This window comes from Chanodichthys erythropterus, chromosome 11, assembly GCF_024489055.1.
Source record: "Chanodichthys erythropterus isolate Z2021 chromosome 11, ASM2448905v1, whole genome shotgun sequence".
NCBI lineage: Eukaryota > Metazoa > Chordata > Actinopteri > Cypriniformes > Xenocyprididae > Chanodichthys > Chanodichthys erythropterus.
Window position 1 is genome coordinate 6,025,790 of NC_090231.1, and position 16,710 is coordinate 6,042,499.

At 34.4% G+C, this 16,710-nt stretch overlaps 1 protein-coding gene across 4 annotated transcripts; it reads right to left on the reverse strand.

The window, feature by feature from the left end:
• Positions 1-401: 401 nt before the first annotated feature.
• si:cabz01068815.1 (solute carrier family 51 subunit beta) lies at positions 402-12,621 on the reverse strand. Of its 4 annotated transcripts, none has more exons than XM_067400449.1 (6): positions 12,576-12,621; positions 9,494-9,552; positions 5,467-5,832; positions 5,011-5,130; positions 4,771-4,861; positions 402-2,373 (listed from the first exon to the last, which is right to left on the reverse strand). In XM_067400449.1, exons 2-6 carry the CDS (start codon positions 9,531-9,533, stop codon positions 2,034-2,036), a joined length of 957 nt encoding a protein of 318 aa, XP_067256550.1. In that variant the 5' UTR covers positions 9,534-9,552; positions 12,576-12,621; the 3' UTR covers positions 402-2,033. The 4 variants fall into 4 exon arrangements, with proteins under 4 accessions (XP_067256550.1, XP_067256549.1, XP_067256548.1 ...); XM_067400448.1 differs by lacking the exon at positions 12,576-12,621 and adding an exon at positions 10,494-10,509 and having other exon boundaries at positions 9,494-9,555; XM_067400447.1 differs by lacking the exon at positions 12,576-12,621 and adding an exon at positions 10,494-10,585 and having other exon boundaries at positions 403-2,373.
• Positions 12,622-16,710: the final 4,089 nt, after the last annotated feature.

Below are 16,710 nucleotides of genomic sequence, written 5' to 3' on the forward strand. Positions count from 1 at the left end.
TAAGTGTATTACTGCCCTCCACAGGTCAAAGTTTGAACTAATTGTTATATACTTGCACTAGCATATTGTATATGACAATTTAGTTCAAACTTTGACCTGAGGAGGGCAGTAATACACTTACACTGCCAGAATTCTAATAGAGAAGAAGAAGAAGAGAGCTAGTTCAAGATGAGCATTTATGGTTAAAATGTATAAAATGTTAATATTTTTTTAGAAAATGAGCGATGGTTTCTCTAGATAAGATCCTTATTCCTCGTCTGGGATCGTTTAAAGCTCTTTGAAGCTGCACTGAAACTGTAATTTTGACCTTCAACCGTTTGGAGGCCATTAAAAAATCCTGGAATGTTTTCATCAAAAACCTTAATTTCTTTTCGACTGAAGAAAGAAAGACATGAACATCTTGGATTACATGGGGGTGAGTAAATTATCAGGAAAAGTTTACTTAAAAGTGGACTAATCCTTTAATTTGGGCTTTGTGTAAAGAAAATGCCAAAAAACCTGTTTGATGTTCAATATTAGTAGTAATTTTATGTAATTTTATATTAATAACATTCAGATAGTTCAGAAATATTAATTTAATCTTCAGAATTTAATTAATGCATGTTAATATTAATTTGAGTAATGTGTTTACTTATAACTGATACCAGTTACTCTGAAACAAGTTGATGAAATGGAGAGAATAAACTATTTGCATTTCTTTCAAAATATAATAATTAAAAATATAATGATTAGTTATAATGAAACTATCATTAATTTAAAAAAAGGTATAAAAGACAGATCCCCCAAACTATCGGTATCGGCAGATATCACTCTGAATAATTGGCTATCGGTGGAGAAATTTAATATCGGTGCATCTCTAATTGTGATAAAACCAATTTCCACTTTATATATTAATTTCCGAGGAATCATGAGGACATTTGGGGTTTTTTTTCCACACAGCAGAACATAAAACCAAATAATGTACAGAATTCCAAAGAAAGTTTCAGGACAAAATAAACACATCTGTGTTTATGTTAAACAGTAAAAATATTAATTAAATATTAATTAAACACATTATAATTACAAAGTTTATTATATTGCATCACATCAAGTGAGATAGAAGAGAATAACTTACAATGCTTCATATGGGCAGCATAGAAAGAAAAATACAAAGATTAAAATTATTTGATTTAAAGGCACAATACGTCATATTTTTGGATTAAAATAGCCAAATACCACTAGAACAGTGCTATATACAGTACTTTGTTGATTTGTGTACTTGCATTATCCCAGATGTTTCCAAGAATTTTTAAATCCAGAGAAATAATGAAATCAATGACATCATACTGGCGTTACCATTGGTTTACAGTTTTATTTTGTAGAAACTATGGAAACACCAAAGACGCTTTGATATATCATGTGTTTTATTAGACAGGTGTTTGGATACATTCATCGGCAGAAAACTAATCATGTTATATAGCTCAACACAGTAAGTCTGATTTTTTAAATCTCGTTTTCTTGATTTACCATGAGTACCATGTTTTACCATGCTTAATATCGATCTTACTGCAGTGTGCAACAAGTGTCTCATAGCAGCCACAGAGCGAACGCACAGAGTAGCATTATAACAACTTTCAACACTCAAATGTATCTAATATGATAAACAGCGCTGCGTTACCCCACATACGCAGGAAGCTGAAGCAGCGACTGTGGCTTAATAAAAGTCCAGCTGCTCTTGAAACTTGTGTCGCTCGTCTCTCATTAGCAAAATGTTTTGAATAAGCGACCTCTAGTGGCGAAAATTTACATAGTGTGCCTTTAATTCATATAATAGAAGTTTGTATGGTACACTATAAACGGTTTGAAATAAATCAGCAATTTTTCAAGTTTCAGCTCACAACCAATTCTAATGCAGTACAACTTGCTTTTTGACATATGCTATAAAACTTGAATATATGTGTGAATATATTCAAACTGATTAGTTGACCCAAGGCTATAAACATATATTTTTGGACTAGGAAAACCAAGAGTTATATGTAAACAGTAGGATTATATTAAAACGCAATAGCCTCAGATGAAGCTATTACATGGGGGGAGTTTTGGGACTCCACATCTGTGTTGTGGATGTCCTCTTCACCTTCCCCCTCCGACACCGGTTCAGGATACAAAGTAGACACATTTCCGTCCTTCCAGGTCACCACAATCTCTCCAGACTTCAGTTTCTCTGAGACTTCCCAATCTCTATGGCTGTTGTGTGTTGTGATGTGTTCGGATGGGATGGAAAGGGTTTTCTCCTCTTTGACCTGTGTGACGATGACCTGCAGCTGCTCCGTTTCAGGGTTCACCACTGTGACTTTAGTGGCTGCTTTGTACTTGGCTATTTGCTTCCTGTTCCTGTATGGGATACATGGAAGTTATGGAAGAATCACTGAGGAAAGCAATTTTGTATTTGTCCTTTTTACAGTTAAGGGAATTTTCAAAAACAGCGCTAAAACAACGTCCTTTCAATTTAAAGGTGCCATTGAACGTTTTTTTTTACAAGATGTAATATAAGTCTAAGGTGTCTCCTGAATGTGTCTGTGAAGTTTCAGCTCAAAATACCCCATAGATTTTTTTAAATAAATTTTTTTAACTGCCTATTTTGGGGCATCATTAACTATGCGCTGATTCAGGGGCTGCTGGCCCTTTAAATCTCACGCTCCCTGCCCATCGAGCTTGTGACTCTATAATACAGTGCATTTACAAAGTTCACACAGCTAATATAACCCTCAAATGGATCTTTACAAGATGTTCGTCATGCATACTGCATGTATGCGTCAGATTATGTGAGTATAGTATTTATTTGGGTGTTTATATTTGATTCTGAATGAGTTTGATAGTGCTCCGTGGCTAAAGCTAACATTACACACTGTTGGAGAGATTTATAAAGAATGAAGATGTGTTTATGAATTATACAGACTGCAAGTGTTTAAAAATGAAAATAGCGACGTCTCTCTTGTCTCTGTGAATACAGTAAGAAACAATGGTAACTTTAACCACATTTAACAGTACATTAGCAACATGCTAACGAAACATTTATAAAGACAATTCACAAATATCACTAAAAATATCATGTTATCATGGATCATGTCAGTTATTATCCTCCATCTGCCATTTTTTGCTATCGTTCTTGCTTGCTTACCTAGTCTGATGATTCAGCTGTGCACAGATCCAGACGTTAATACTGGCTGCCATTGTGTAATGCATTAAACATGAGCTGGCATATGCAAATATTGGGGGCGTACATATTAATGATCCCGACTGTTACGTAACAGTCGGTGTTATGTTGAGATTCAACTGTTCTTCAGAGGTCTTTTAAACAAATGAGATTTATATAAGAAAGAGGAAACAATGGAGTTTGATACTCACTGTATGTCTTTTCCATGTACTGAACTCTAGTTATTTAACTATGCCAATATAAATTCAATTTTTAATTCTAGGGTACCTTTAAGTCTTTTCCGACTGACTCATTCACTCATAAAGTTTGCCGCCATCTAATGCCGTATTATTGTAACTTTCACTCAATCCATATTACACACTAATGGACCCTTTCTCAATACCAAATACAACATATTATTTATATTATTGAACAACAATATTTAAATGAACATCAAAAGCCACTATGAATGACAATAGCAAATCAATTTTACAATTCATTTAAATGTACAAAAGCAGCGCTCTACAGAATGTAAGTTAAATTTAGCCTTAATATTAAATTATTAAATTTAACATAGCCCAATTCGATTTGCTCAGGAACAAGTAATAGATTAATAAGACCAAAGAGTGCCAGTTTTATGTATCCAAAATGAATTATATCTCATGTTTAACCACTGTAAGAGCTATCGGCAAATTCCCAAAGCACTGGCCGAGATGAAGCTGTTCTCAGCGGGTACACGAGCACTGAATGGCTGCTGACGGCTAAACAAATTGTAAAATAGGCCCTATGATTAAATATGAGTCACATATTTCAGGTCTAAACAACTACATTCTCGCCTAAAAAACAGTTCATGGTACAAAAAGTGTAGTATTTGTAAAAAAATATGTATATTTGCTCGGCCGCCATGACAGTCGCTTCAAGCGGAGTTACACAAACAGTAAAAAGGTAGAAATGTTGTTATCACTAGAATATCGCACAGCTCTCAGCCAATCAGATTCGAGAACCAGAAAGAACTATTGTATAAATATAGATATATCAGATGTTTCTGAGAACATCAGAGATATGAAATGCAATATTATTAATAAAACTACAGATGAGACAATAATACAGTAAGTGTGTTTGAGCTATGAAATGGATGTGGATAGCAGCTCAAATAATTTTGTCTTTTAAGAATTTGATGAGAAATACTTGTTCATATTGAGATCTCTGACTTTTAATTGCAGACTTTGGTATCTCAGCAAATTTACTTGTAAGAAACATTGTAAGATCTCAAAATTTGAGTCACTGTTCTGATGAGATCTCTAGCAGAAACAATTTACAGGTTTAGGGGATCTACTCTTAAAAATTAAGTTTCTAATTGGAACCTTTTTTTTATTCATCAGAAATTGTGTACTGGTGCTATACATAACCCAGAAACCAATACAACGATCTGAAGAATCTGTTATAAAAAATCTAGAACTTTTTAAATTTCCAAAAGACTATATGTTAGACTGAAAATGTCCTGTGCTGAACCTACATAATGTGCATTCATATAAACCTATAAAACTGCAGTTTTTTTAATGTTAGTTTAACCCATTGTGTTACTCATCACTAACCTATTAGCCATCATGCCCATGACCAACAGCATAGCCCCAATCAGAAGACCCAGAAAAGCGAATGCCAGCATGCCAAACGTCCACGATGTTGCTGTTAAACAAGAAAAGTGCATTGAACAGTCTGTGAGTATTAATGTGAAACAAAAGCATTCAAGTGTACATTTAAGCCATGGAGAAATTAAACTCTGTAAACATGAGAAACAAGAAGAAGAATATTAAGTGCAAGCTTGGCACACTCACGGTCCTCTGTGCGGTAATACCACTGTAAAAACTTCATCTGTGCCTCTGACATTGCCTGTGTAGGCGGCCCTTCAGCAGAGTCAAACTCGTCGCCCTCGAAATCACTGTCTCTTCTGGATCCTGTGAGCATGAGTGGAGATCAGACATACATTATAGCATGAGACCATGAAGAGTGAGGAAGGTTAGTGGAGTTTCTTTTCATACTGAGGCATAAATCGCTTTTACACTCTTATGCATTGTGACATTATTAACAATGAAGCACATTCCCTCTATAATTCACATTACTGTAATGCAAAAAATAAATATTAAACAATGCAATTGCATTTTCTATTACTTACTGATTTTTTTACTGTATTTTTGATCAAATAAATGCAGATTTGGGAGTGTAAGCCAACCCAGATAAAATGACACATAATTCAAATAAATAATAATTCAAATTATTCCGCTTCGACTCACTCTGTTTGTTCTGGCAGATATCAGCCGCATCCAGAGCTTTCCAGATGTTGTGTTCACCTCTGTTGAGTCTGAGCTTTCCGCTCTCTGAACTCAACGCCAGGGCGTTTTTCAGGCTGATGATCTGTTGAGCTTTGCACTGCCATTTGATATGTTCACCAGAATCACAAGTGATAGTCTGGACGGGGTCGCTGTGGATGGCAGAGAGACACCTCAGGGTGCCTGTGTTTACTAGGAACCAGTGATCGGTCCACATCCACTGCTGCAGGACCGAGTCCAGACTGCACGTCTTCAGCTCGACTCCTCCTTCAGTCGAGTCCTCTAGACACAGATCTTCCTTAATGTTGTGGATCGTGAAGCCGAATGTGCCTTGAAAAAAAAAAAAAGATATTACTTTTTAACTGAAGCCAGATGATATCTGTGAGACATTGTGATTAAATCAATACATTTATGTCTGGAAAAAGGGAATGAATGGAGATTCTGTTTTGCACATGATAATTAAACTATCATTCAAACAATAATGTATATTTTATGTGGTCTCTAATTCACCTTGAATCTCACGAAAACATGTCAAGGTCACATTTGACCCCAATATCAAAAGAGAGAAATTGCAAATAATGATTTGTATCAAGTAAATGAAGCCTATTTTAGGGCTATTACACATTATTAATGATATTTAAAGGGTTAGTTCACCCAAAAATGAAAATAATGTCATTTATTATTCACCCTCATGTCGTTCCACACCCGTAAGACCTTCGTTAATCTTCGGAACACAAATTAAGGTATTTTTGTTGAAATCTGATGGCTCAGTGAGGCCTGCATAGCCAGCAATGACATTTCCTCACTCAAGATCCATTAATGTACTAAAAACATATTTAAATCGGTTCATGTGAGTACAGTGGTTCAATATTAATATTATAAAGTGACAAGAATATTTTTGGTGCGCCAAATAATGCTCGAATCTTCCTAAAGCAGTGTTTTGAAATCGGCCATCACCATATTAGTCGGTATTTTGTTTTGTTTTTTGGTGCACCAAAAATATTCTAGTCACTTTATAATATTAATATTGAACCACTGTACTCACATGAACTGATTTAAATATGTTTTTAGTACATTAATGGATCTTGAGAGAGGAAATGTCATTGCTTCCTATGCAGGCCTGCACTGAGCCATCGGATTTCAACAAAAATACCTTAATTTGTGTTCTGAAGATGAATGAAGCAGGTGTGGAACGGCATGAGGGTGAGTAATTAATGACATTATTTTCATTTTTGGGTGAACTAAACCTTTAAGAATATTTCCCTCTAAAATCTAATTGCTTTAATTCATCTGGACATTTTATTAATTAATTTATTTTTTGTCTTTTTCTCAATGGTAATTCTCAATAAATTCTTATTATCATAATACATTATTCTTTATGCTGAAACTTGTTATTTATTGTCATATAAATAATGTTACAATGCAAAAAAATCGTATTATTTTAAATAATTTGGTAACACTTTACAATAAGGTCTCATTTGCAGGGGCAGATTTAACCATTATTCGAGGTAAGCTGCCGCATATTTAACCTATTCATTTTCTATCACATTTTGTTTGGTGAGGATATCACCATTAAAGTTTTAACATTATACACGTTAGATAAATTTCTATGTACAAATTTTGGAAGTACACTGAAAAAAACGTTTACCGTACATTACCGTAAAAAATGGTAACAATATTTATATTTTATGGCATTTACCTTAAATTTACAAATAGCTGTAGTTGAAGTACTTTACCATAAAAATACAGTAATAATATTTTAGGTTTTATTGAAAATAATAACGTTAGATGTCACCATTATGGTGATCTGTGTTTATTTTCTAACATTAGATTTCCTCCGGCTGCTGTAACTGTATGTCTATAAAACACATTTGTTATGGCAAGAAAATCATAGAGAAAATGTTATTAGGTGATATTGCTTATGTATCGTTGACGACAATCATCATGTAGGATTCACTGATCTCATTTAGAGTCTTATTTTTGATTATATGAGGAATGTTTGACAAATGTAACATTATTGATTATAATAGCTCTGTGACTCTACATGAGAGTCAGCAGTGACAATCTGAAGACTTCAAAAACACATTGTGTAAAAATAAACTACTGTATCACACACAGACATCAAGACTCAGCATATGAATCTCAACAGTTTTGACGAACAAAATATTCCGATAAAACTGAACATCACAAATCAAACTAAAAAGTCGCAACAAAAACAACAGCAAAAATAAAAGCAGATAGTAGGAATAAAAGAAAATACTAAAGCAATTCAGCTGCATCATTTATTCATGTTGCAATGCATGCTGGGAGCCATCGATTCGTTTTGATTGATGGCTCCCATCATGCACTGCAGCATGAAGCTTTTTTTTATCGTCACCATTGTTGAGATTCATATGCTTATTCTAAAAGTGGTGAAAATCAGGTTTTTAATGTTGTTTATATGTCTATATGCTTTAAGACAAACCATGTGCAAATTCATAAGATGAACTATATAAGAACTATATCTCTGAGCTGGTGTGAGTTAGTGGGGGCGGGGCTCATTTGCATATTTATAGATGCTAATTATGCTGAATGAAGCCAGGTGTAGAGTTACATTCAAGGTGCTTCAAGGCATTTTCACAGGAAAAAACACTTAAATATGTCAAAGATGAGTTTTAAAGGATCAAATGATTGACTACAGAGTGACTGTAATGTCTGTGTGTGTCTGAAAGATATACTTTTTTTGTGCACAATGTTTTTAAAATTCTTCAGATTATAACAACACTGCTGGATCTCATGCTGTAGAATCACATGGCTACTATAATCAATAATGTAAAATGAATGAATACCATAGATAAGGCTATATATAAAATTAGTCAGGCCACTACATGACGATTACAGTCAAACCAAAAATAGACACTAGATATATTTATATATATATATATATATATATATATATATATATATATATATATATATATATATATATATATTTTACTACAGTTCATTTATGTGAGGATAGCAAAATAAAGTGAACTGTGACATATTATACCCAAACATTCTTCAAAAAGTGAACTACCAGTAAAATTGATAAAAATTTGGGACCAAAAATTATTCAGACACTTTGACCTGACCATGTTTTAAGTGTTATCTGACATAATTAAGATGATTTTTTTTCTGACAGAGTTTAACTCTGTAATTTATGACCATTTTTTTTTTTAACTATAGTGAATGAAATGTAATAATGTGTGAAATGTATGACTGTATGTCAGCATCAATACATAAGCAATATCACCTGATTAATATTCTCTCTGATTTTCTTGCCATAACAAATATGTTTTATAAACACAGTTACAGCAGCCGGAGAAAATCAAATGCTAAAAAAGTCAAGGGTGAAGATCCCACCTAAAACAAACACTGATCACAATAATGGTGACTATTATTTTTATTTTATTTTCATTATTTTTTAATATTATTTTAAATAAGGGCTACAATACTGCTTAGGGCCCCCAAATCAAGTCTGACACTGTTTATTTGTAATGCATTAACTAACATGAACTTACAATGAGGAATGTATTTTTACCTTTGTTAATGTTAGCTAATAAAAAAGTTAATGTTCTTGTTAGTGCATTAACTAATCAGATACAACTTTTGAATTTGAATATGTATTAATAGATTAACATTAGCTAAGATTAATAAATGTTGTACAACTATTGTTTATTGTTAGTTCATGCATACTAATGTAGTTACCTTATGTTAACAAATGAAAGCTTATTGTAAAGTTTAACTAATATAGATAGATAGATAGATAGATAGATAGATAGATAGATAGATAGATAGATAGACAGATAGATAGATAGATAGATAGATAGATAGATAGATAGATAGATAGATAGATAGATAGATAGATAGATAGATAGATAGATAGATAGATAGATAGATAGATAGATAGATAGATAGATAGATAGATAGAAAGATAGATAGATAATCTGAGGTTAAGAGTGTACTATACCTGGCCATGTGAGAGATAACGCTATCCACAGAAGCAGCATCGCTCCTGTAATACTGAGTCTGCTTAAACACAAGTCTGTTAATACTTCCAAACATGTTCAGAAACAATAGTGTTTCAATTTCAATTCAATTCCCCCCCCCACAATATCTGAACACATATGAACACAGATGCCGTGGTGCAATATTTTAAACTTTCCTTATAGAGAGAATGAGATATCATGCCTTGACAAACACCAGATGTCGAACCCCACCTCAATGTTGAAATATTTCCTGCTGTTTATTCTTTGGAAAACCCTTAAATCACATTTTCATTCCAGTGATTTTTGTTTTACTTTAATCAAGATTGATATGGTTGCAATTATAAAATGTTTTGTGTCCTTATACTTTGTAGTTGGATGCATTTGTATACATATAGATCAATTAAAAGTCATAACGGTGTTTAATATGTACAATAATATATTAAACCGTTAACTGTCACCCCCTTTTTTGAGCATAGATCTGAATGTAAAGCACTGTATTTCATGTAATTGCATAAGTAAAAGCACTTTAAAAAAAAGAAGAAGTGTAAAACACTTCCTGTTAAGCACTTGTACTAAACTAAACATTTTTATTTTATTTTATGCAAAATATATATTTTACAAAATAAGGACTCTAAAACTGAGGCAATCAAAGCAAAGTTGTGTTCTTAATTTGAAGTTGATATCACAATAGTCCTCTAAAAAGTCCAATTTCATAACGTTTTTCACAGGATGAATGTTAAGAGTGAATGCTTTCAAATTATATCTAATTTAAGATGTTTACTAAATATGAAAAAGGCAATAGTAAGTGTCTCACCATTGGGAAACTGACAGTTATGCATATATAATGAGCATTATTGTGACAAAAAGGACGAGATGCATTACAACAGTGATTCTTATCAAGACAAGAATAACCCAACAGCATATTTAGATCACGGAGCTTCTGTATGATCCATACGGATGATATGTATAAATTCGACTCACCTGCAGTGCTCAGCTTCAGAGGCAGACGCAGGACAGAACAGAAAGTGTGACTACACATGTTGGGAACGCTTTACCACGGCAGAGAGTTTCCAAAGTTCAAATGGGAGGAGATACGCTCATGTAATTCCTTTCCATTTTATAGTGCAGTTTAATTTCTTTATGATGATGAGGGAGTTATCATTTACATAATTAGGTGAAGCGGAAGTAATTCTTTATGTATATTTAGTTCATAATTTCTTTTGTACAACTCTTGGGCTGAAATAGGACATGCTTATGTACAGTACATTCAGGAAATGCAGTATTCTAAAGAAGTAGGCTGTCGTGAGATAAATACAGGCAATAAATGAATTAACTAAAGTAAAAGTCATTCTAATCACTGTTTATGATTGGTTATGTTCTGTAAAGCCGTTTTGTAGGGTTTTTAGCTCAGTGTTTGTGTAGCCTTGCTCCAACCTTGAAGCAGAATACAGATGAGAGGGACACAATCTTTGACTCGTCGGTCAAGTACCTGTCACGTGTGTGTGTGTGTTTGCTTGTGCAGACTGAGAGGTGGGTTTTATTTCTTTATAGCGAGCGCTTGGAGCCGCTCAGGGTGAATGAACGAGGTGTCACTTTCATTGTTGCAGAGGTAAAGAGATAAACGCCATTCATTACTGCAGTATCTTTATACTGAAAATGTTTTTCTTCTAGGTCCAAAAAAGCATAATGGAATTCTAATCCATATAATTTGGAACCAATCCTAAAGAGATCATCCTGTGAAGTTAAAAAGGAATCTTCCTGTTTATCTGGTGGAATTTTCAAAGAATCTAGTTTGATCTCTTATCAATTATTTGGTGGTTTGTGATTCTTTTAAGATTCTTATTTGTTCCTTTTAGGACTGAATTTTAGACTAGGGACTAAAAGACTATATTTATTTACTATATCCAGGGATAATCACCCTGGTGTTAAATAGACTTCAGTAGAGTTGTAATCCATTTCTCAGGGATTAACATTAAGCCTTGTCATGTGTTTGTCCTTCAGACAAGGAAAGAGGTCATTCACTTGTCCAAGTAAAAAAGTAAAAAAAAAATGTAAAAAAGTTTAAAAAATTGTGACGTGAATATAATTTATTCTGAAGCAAGATTCTTATAGAATATTGCAGCTTTGACATATTTAAATCTGCATATATGTGATATTTAAGGGCTTTTTTTTTTTTTTTTTTACCTTTTATAAAGGGTGTTTTTTCTCTAATCTTATTAAATGTATGATTCCTTTTAAATTCTTAAATTTGATCAATAAATTCAATTAGAATAAGACTATAGGGCTGTTACCAGTCAAATTATATAATTTACAACTGCATTAAAAAAATGACAGCTGCATTAAATAATGGTTGTGTCACAATCAGCTCAGGGCACTGATCAGGGCCATTTTAAAGGCACTGAAACGTTCGCTCCCTAAAAAGTCCCACAATGCACCGTAAAAACCAGGGAGCATCGATGCTCACTATGCATAATTAATGGGAGTTAACGGTGTGAAACTTAAATCACGTGAGCCAACTCACTACCCATAATGACGCGTGATAGATGTTTTTAAAAATACAAACCATTATTTTATTATATTTCAGCATAAACATACATTTCTAGACAGGTAATGAACATAATCTAGCTAACATTTATGATTTATTTACGGCTGAAATGTTGCACGTATATGAACCAAGCAAAGTATTTATCACAATGTACAGTTGGTACACTGTAAATTCAAATAGTATTCCTTATTATAAAAACACTAGTATGTTTACTTGATTTTAACCAAAATGTTGACTTTACTACAAATTTGTAATTGTTGCTGAAATTTTAGAACAGATAGTTCCCATAACTAATGTAATTTCAGTAAAATTACAAAAAAATTTCAAGACATGTCAAGACATCCCTCCACACAGTGCAGAATCACACGGACTGAGGATTCAACGTTATGTTTGCAGAGTGGATCTACTTTGGTGAAATAAAAGTAAAAGCTATTCTTGCTGTCTATTAATGGCTTGTTTACTCAGAAAACCCAAGTTAAGATCAATTTTTTTGTTGTTTGTTTGTTTTTTTTACTTACCATGATGGTGATTCATGTTCCCTTTGGCTGGGCACTTTGGTTGTCGTTCTTGAACATCTTTAATGTGACTCGGGAAGAACGAGTCGTCTCGGGGGTTGATTCGTTCAGTCGCGCATGTGCAATATTCTACAGGTTCTGTACTGCTAGTACTAGTTCACCTGATGATTCAATTGATTAGTTAATTTCATGAGTCTTTCGGGTTTTGAGTCGTTCCTTAATCACGTGACAGATCCATACACTACCAATGCATTCTGAACCGGAAAGAGAATTGATTAGTTCTTTTTATGAGTCTTTCGGGTTTTTGAGTCCTTCCTTAATCACGTGACAGACCCATACGCTATGCTGTGTGACCCAAGCACATTATATTTATTAGTAAATAACGTTAACTCTCCAGTTTTGTTTGAGTTTGTGTTACAACTGTTAAAGCTGAAAAGTTATCATAACCTTGATGTTTTAAACTAACATTAATAATTCAAATTCAAAATGTTATTTGCTTTTAATTTATGTCATTATGTCATTTTTGAGCAATCTTCTTATACATATATTAGACTAATATGTCAATTCTGACTAGGAAAAGCAATTATTATAACAGCAAACTCAAAATTGGAGTAAAAATGAACAAACTAGGCTATAAATACTTTGTATTGTAGGCTTGGATTATTATATTATTATTTAGCCTAGTGTTTATTTACAGATAGACAGTCAAAAAGATAAATTAAACAATATTTTATTTATAACAGGGCTGTATTAATAATAACACACCACAGATCCTCAAGAAACAGTAACAAAAACAGTGACAGAAATGTCAGAAATAGCGTATGGGTCTGTCACGTGATTAAGGAACGACTCAAAACCCGAATGACTCATGAGATGAACTAATCAATTCTCTTTCTGGCTCAGAATGCATTGGTTTAGTGTATGGGTCAGTCACGTGTTTAAGGAACGACTCGAAAACCCGAACGACTCATGGAATGAACTAATAAATTCTCTTTCCGGCTCAGAATGCATTGGTTTAGCATGGGACTGCCTGTCACGTCATTAAGGAATGACTTAAACCCAAAGACTTGTCAGACAAGAGGTGAGGTGAGCTTAATCAGCTTGTCATAAACTGAAGACCCAGGTAAAGAATGAATTAATCATTTCTGAATCTTATAGCATTGTAGTTTTGTATTGTTTGTAGTGTGATCAATGTTTGCATAAGTAGTAGATTTGTTGGGGAAGTAACACGTAACATTTTAATTACATTTTACTAAAATGAACGAAATTACTCAAAAAAAGATTCGTTCATTTTGTTGGACGAGACTCAAAAGTCCGAGTCACTAAAATGATCCGAACTTCCCATCACTAGCTTACAGTTGACCACTTGAGCCACCCAAAGATCTCAACATTCAGCATGCAAACCACATCAATGGTGACAATTTTTTTTTATTTAAAGTAAATTAAGTACTCTCTACAGTTCTTCTTTTAGTTAGTAGAACTCTTGTGTAAGTGAACTATGCTAACAAAGCTTTTGTCAGTACAACATACTATTCTTCTTTCACTTTACTTGAAGAAAATTTGGAAACAGATTGCACATAGTTTTTTTAAGTCTGCGTAGCATAAAATGGCAGATTAAAGCCATGTTCAGAATAATAGTATTTAAGATGTTTGCAGAACACAATTTAACACTGTTAGTTAAATGGAATTTCTCATGTAATCTTACTATTAAATCTTAAGTAAGATTAGTAAATATTCTAGAGTATGTTAACTAGAATTGACATTAAACTAACTTGATTTTATTATTACTTAATTTACTTGGGAAGAGTTGGATTTCTTTACTTTTAATAGATTATTAACTTAACTTTAGTTTTCCCTTTAAGTTTGCGTTGCAAAAATAAGGCAATCGGTTTCCAAACTTTTTTTAAGTAAACTGAACTTGTTAGAATTTACAGTGTACGGAAAGAATTCAGACCCCCTTAAATTTTTCACTCTTTGTTATATTGCAGCCATTTTCTAAAATCACTTAAGTTCCTTTTTTTCCTCATTAATGTACACACAGCACCCCATATTGACAGAAAAACACAGAATTGTTGACATTTTATCAGATTTATTAAAAAAGAAAAACTGAAATATCTCATGGTCCTATTCAGACCCTTTGCTCAGTATTTAGTAGAAGCACCCTTTTGATCTAATACAGCCATGAGTCTTTTTGGGAAAGATGCAACAAGTTTTTCACACCTGGATTTGGGGATCCTCTGCCATTCCTCCTTGTAGATCCTCTCCAGTTCTGTCAGGTTGGATGGTAAACGTTGGTGGACAGCCATTTTTAGGTTTCTCCAGAGATGCTCAATTGGGTTTAAGTCAGGGCTCTGGCTGGGCCATTCAAGAACAGTCACGGAGTTGTTGTGAAGCCACTCCTTCGTTATTTTAGCTGTGTGCTTAGGGTCATTGTCTTGTTGGAAGGTAAACCTTCGGCCCAGTCTGAGATCCTGAGCACTCTGGAGAAGGTTTTCGTCCATGATATCCCTGTTCTTGGCCACATTCATCTTTCCCTCGATTGCAACCAGTCGTCCTGTCCCTGCAGCTGAAAAACACCCCCACAGCATGATGCTGCCACCACCATGCTCCACTGTTGGGACTGTATTGGACAGGTGATGAGCAGTGCCTGGTTTTCTCCACACATACCGCTTAGAATTAAGGCCAAAAAGTTCTATCTTGGTCTCATCAGACCAGAGAATATTATTTCTCACCATCTTGGCAAACTTTATGCTGGCTTTCATGTGTCTTGCACTGAGGAGAGGCTTCCGTCGGGCCACTCTGCCATAAAGCCCCGACTGGTGGAGGGCTGCAGTGATGGTTGACTTTCTACAACTTTCTCCCATCTCCTGACTGGATCTCTGGAGCTCAGTCACAGTGATCTTTGGGTTCTTCTTTACCTCTCTCACCAAGGCTCTTCTCCCCCGGTAGCTCAGTTTGGCCGGACGGCCAGCTCTAGGAAGGGTTCTGGTCATCCCAAACGTCTTCCATTTAAGGATTATGGAGGCCACTGTGCTCTTAGGAATCTTAAGTGCAGCAGAAATTTTTTTGTAACCTTGGCCAGATCTGTGCCTTGCCACAATTCTGTTTCTGAGCTCTTCAGGCAGTTCCTTTGACCTCATGATTCTCATTTGCTCTGACATGCACTGTGAGGTGCACAAATGGCTGCAATATAACAAAGAGTGAAACATTTAAGGGGGTCTGAATACTTTCCGTACCCACTGTACTTTAAATAACATTACAAGTAATGTCAGAAAATATCAGCTCTGCTGTAGTTCATAATACCAATAGTGATGTTGTACAATGAGGACGTTGTCACATTGCTGGAAAGTGTCCCAGTGTGTAGTGAACCTTTACTGTCCTTTTCAGTACCCGAATTCGTGTACATGATATACTGATTCACAAGCTTGGGAGTTAGAGAGCTGATTGAGACACACCCAATGTTTTAAAGCTGCAATTGCAGTTATTTGCGGAATTATCATCTTTATGTGGGTTGTGCCTCGGCTCTGCTCCTCAGCGCGGATGAATCTAATGTTTTGAGGACAATGTTTGCTGTCAGTCACCGCAATGGTGGATACTGTACATGTACATCACAGATTGTGGTCTTGGAAATATGACCAAAATCAAATTTTTCATCAGAAAATGTCATCTGAACAAGTAACATGTCTGCCATCACTTAGCTCGAATCACATCAAACCATGCAAATTATTATTTTTGTTACTCTTTGTTCTCAGATTGTTAATGTTAACAACATCAGCATTGCGTGACTATGTGTATTTAGTGTGTATTAGCGTTACCTGTAGATTTCAATTTCTGTACAGTCTAAACTCTAACATTATTTTGTCATACCATGCAATCTGGCATCAAAATGATGTTTAATTATTTCAGCTGCAGTGAAAAAAGGCTATAAATGATCCGTCACCTGCAGCATCCTCACATGATATATCCTACTAGCTGGGACTCTTCTTTATGTAAACAGACGTGACGTAGTGACGCAAAGACAAAGAGCAGCATGCTCGCATTTCCCGCAGAAACCCACCAGTACCACCTGAATTACAAAACATAATTACAAGCTTAGCGCTGTGAATCGGGCTAAAGTAAGGAGACAGTTTTGACATAT

Bases quoted from the DNA above. Each gene is read 5' to 3' on its own strand.
- si:cabz01068815.1 (XM_067400445.1), bottom strand. From the start codon at position 10,551: ATGTGTAGTCACACTTTCTGTTCTGTCCTGCGTCTGCCTCTGAAGCTG. The intron at 5,833-9,493 runs GTATAGTACACT...TTTTTTTTCAAG, and splicing joins GTTATCTCTCACATGGCCAG to GCACATTCGGCTTCACGATC. The intron at 4,862-5,010 runs GTGAGTGTGCCA...CTTGTTTAACAG, and splicing joins GTATTACCGCACAGAGGACC to CAACATCGTGGACGTTTGGC.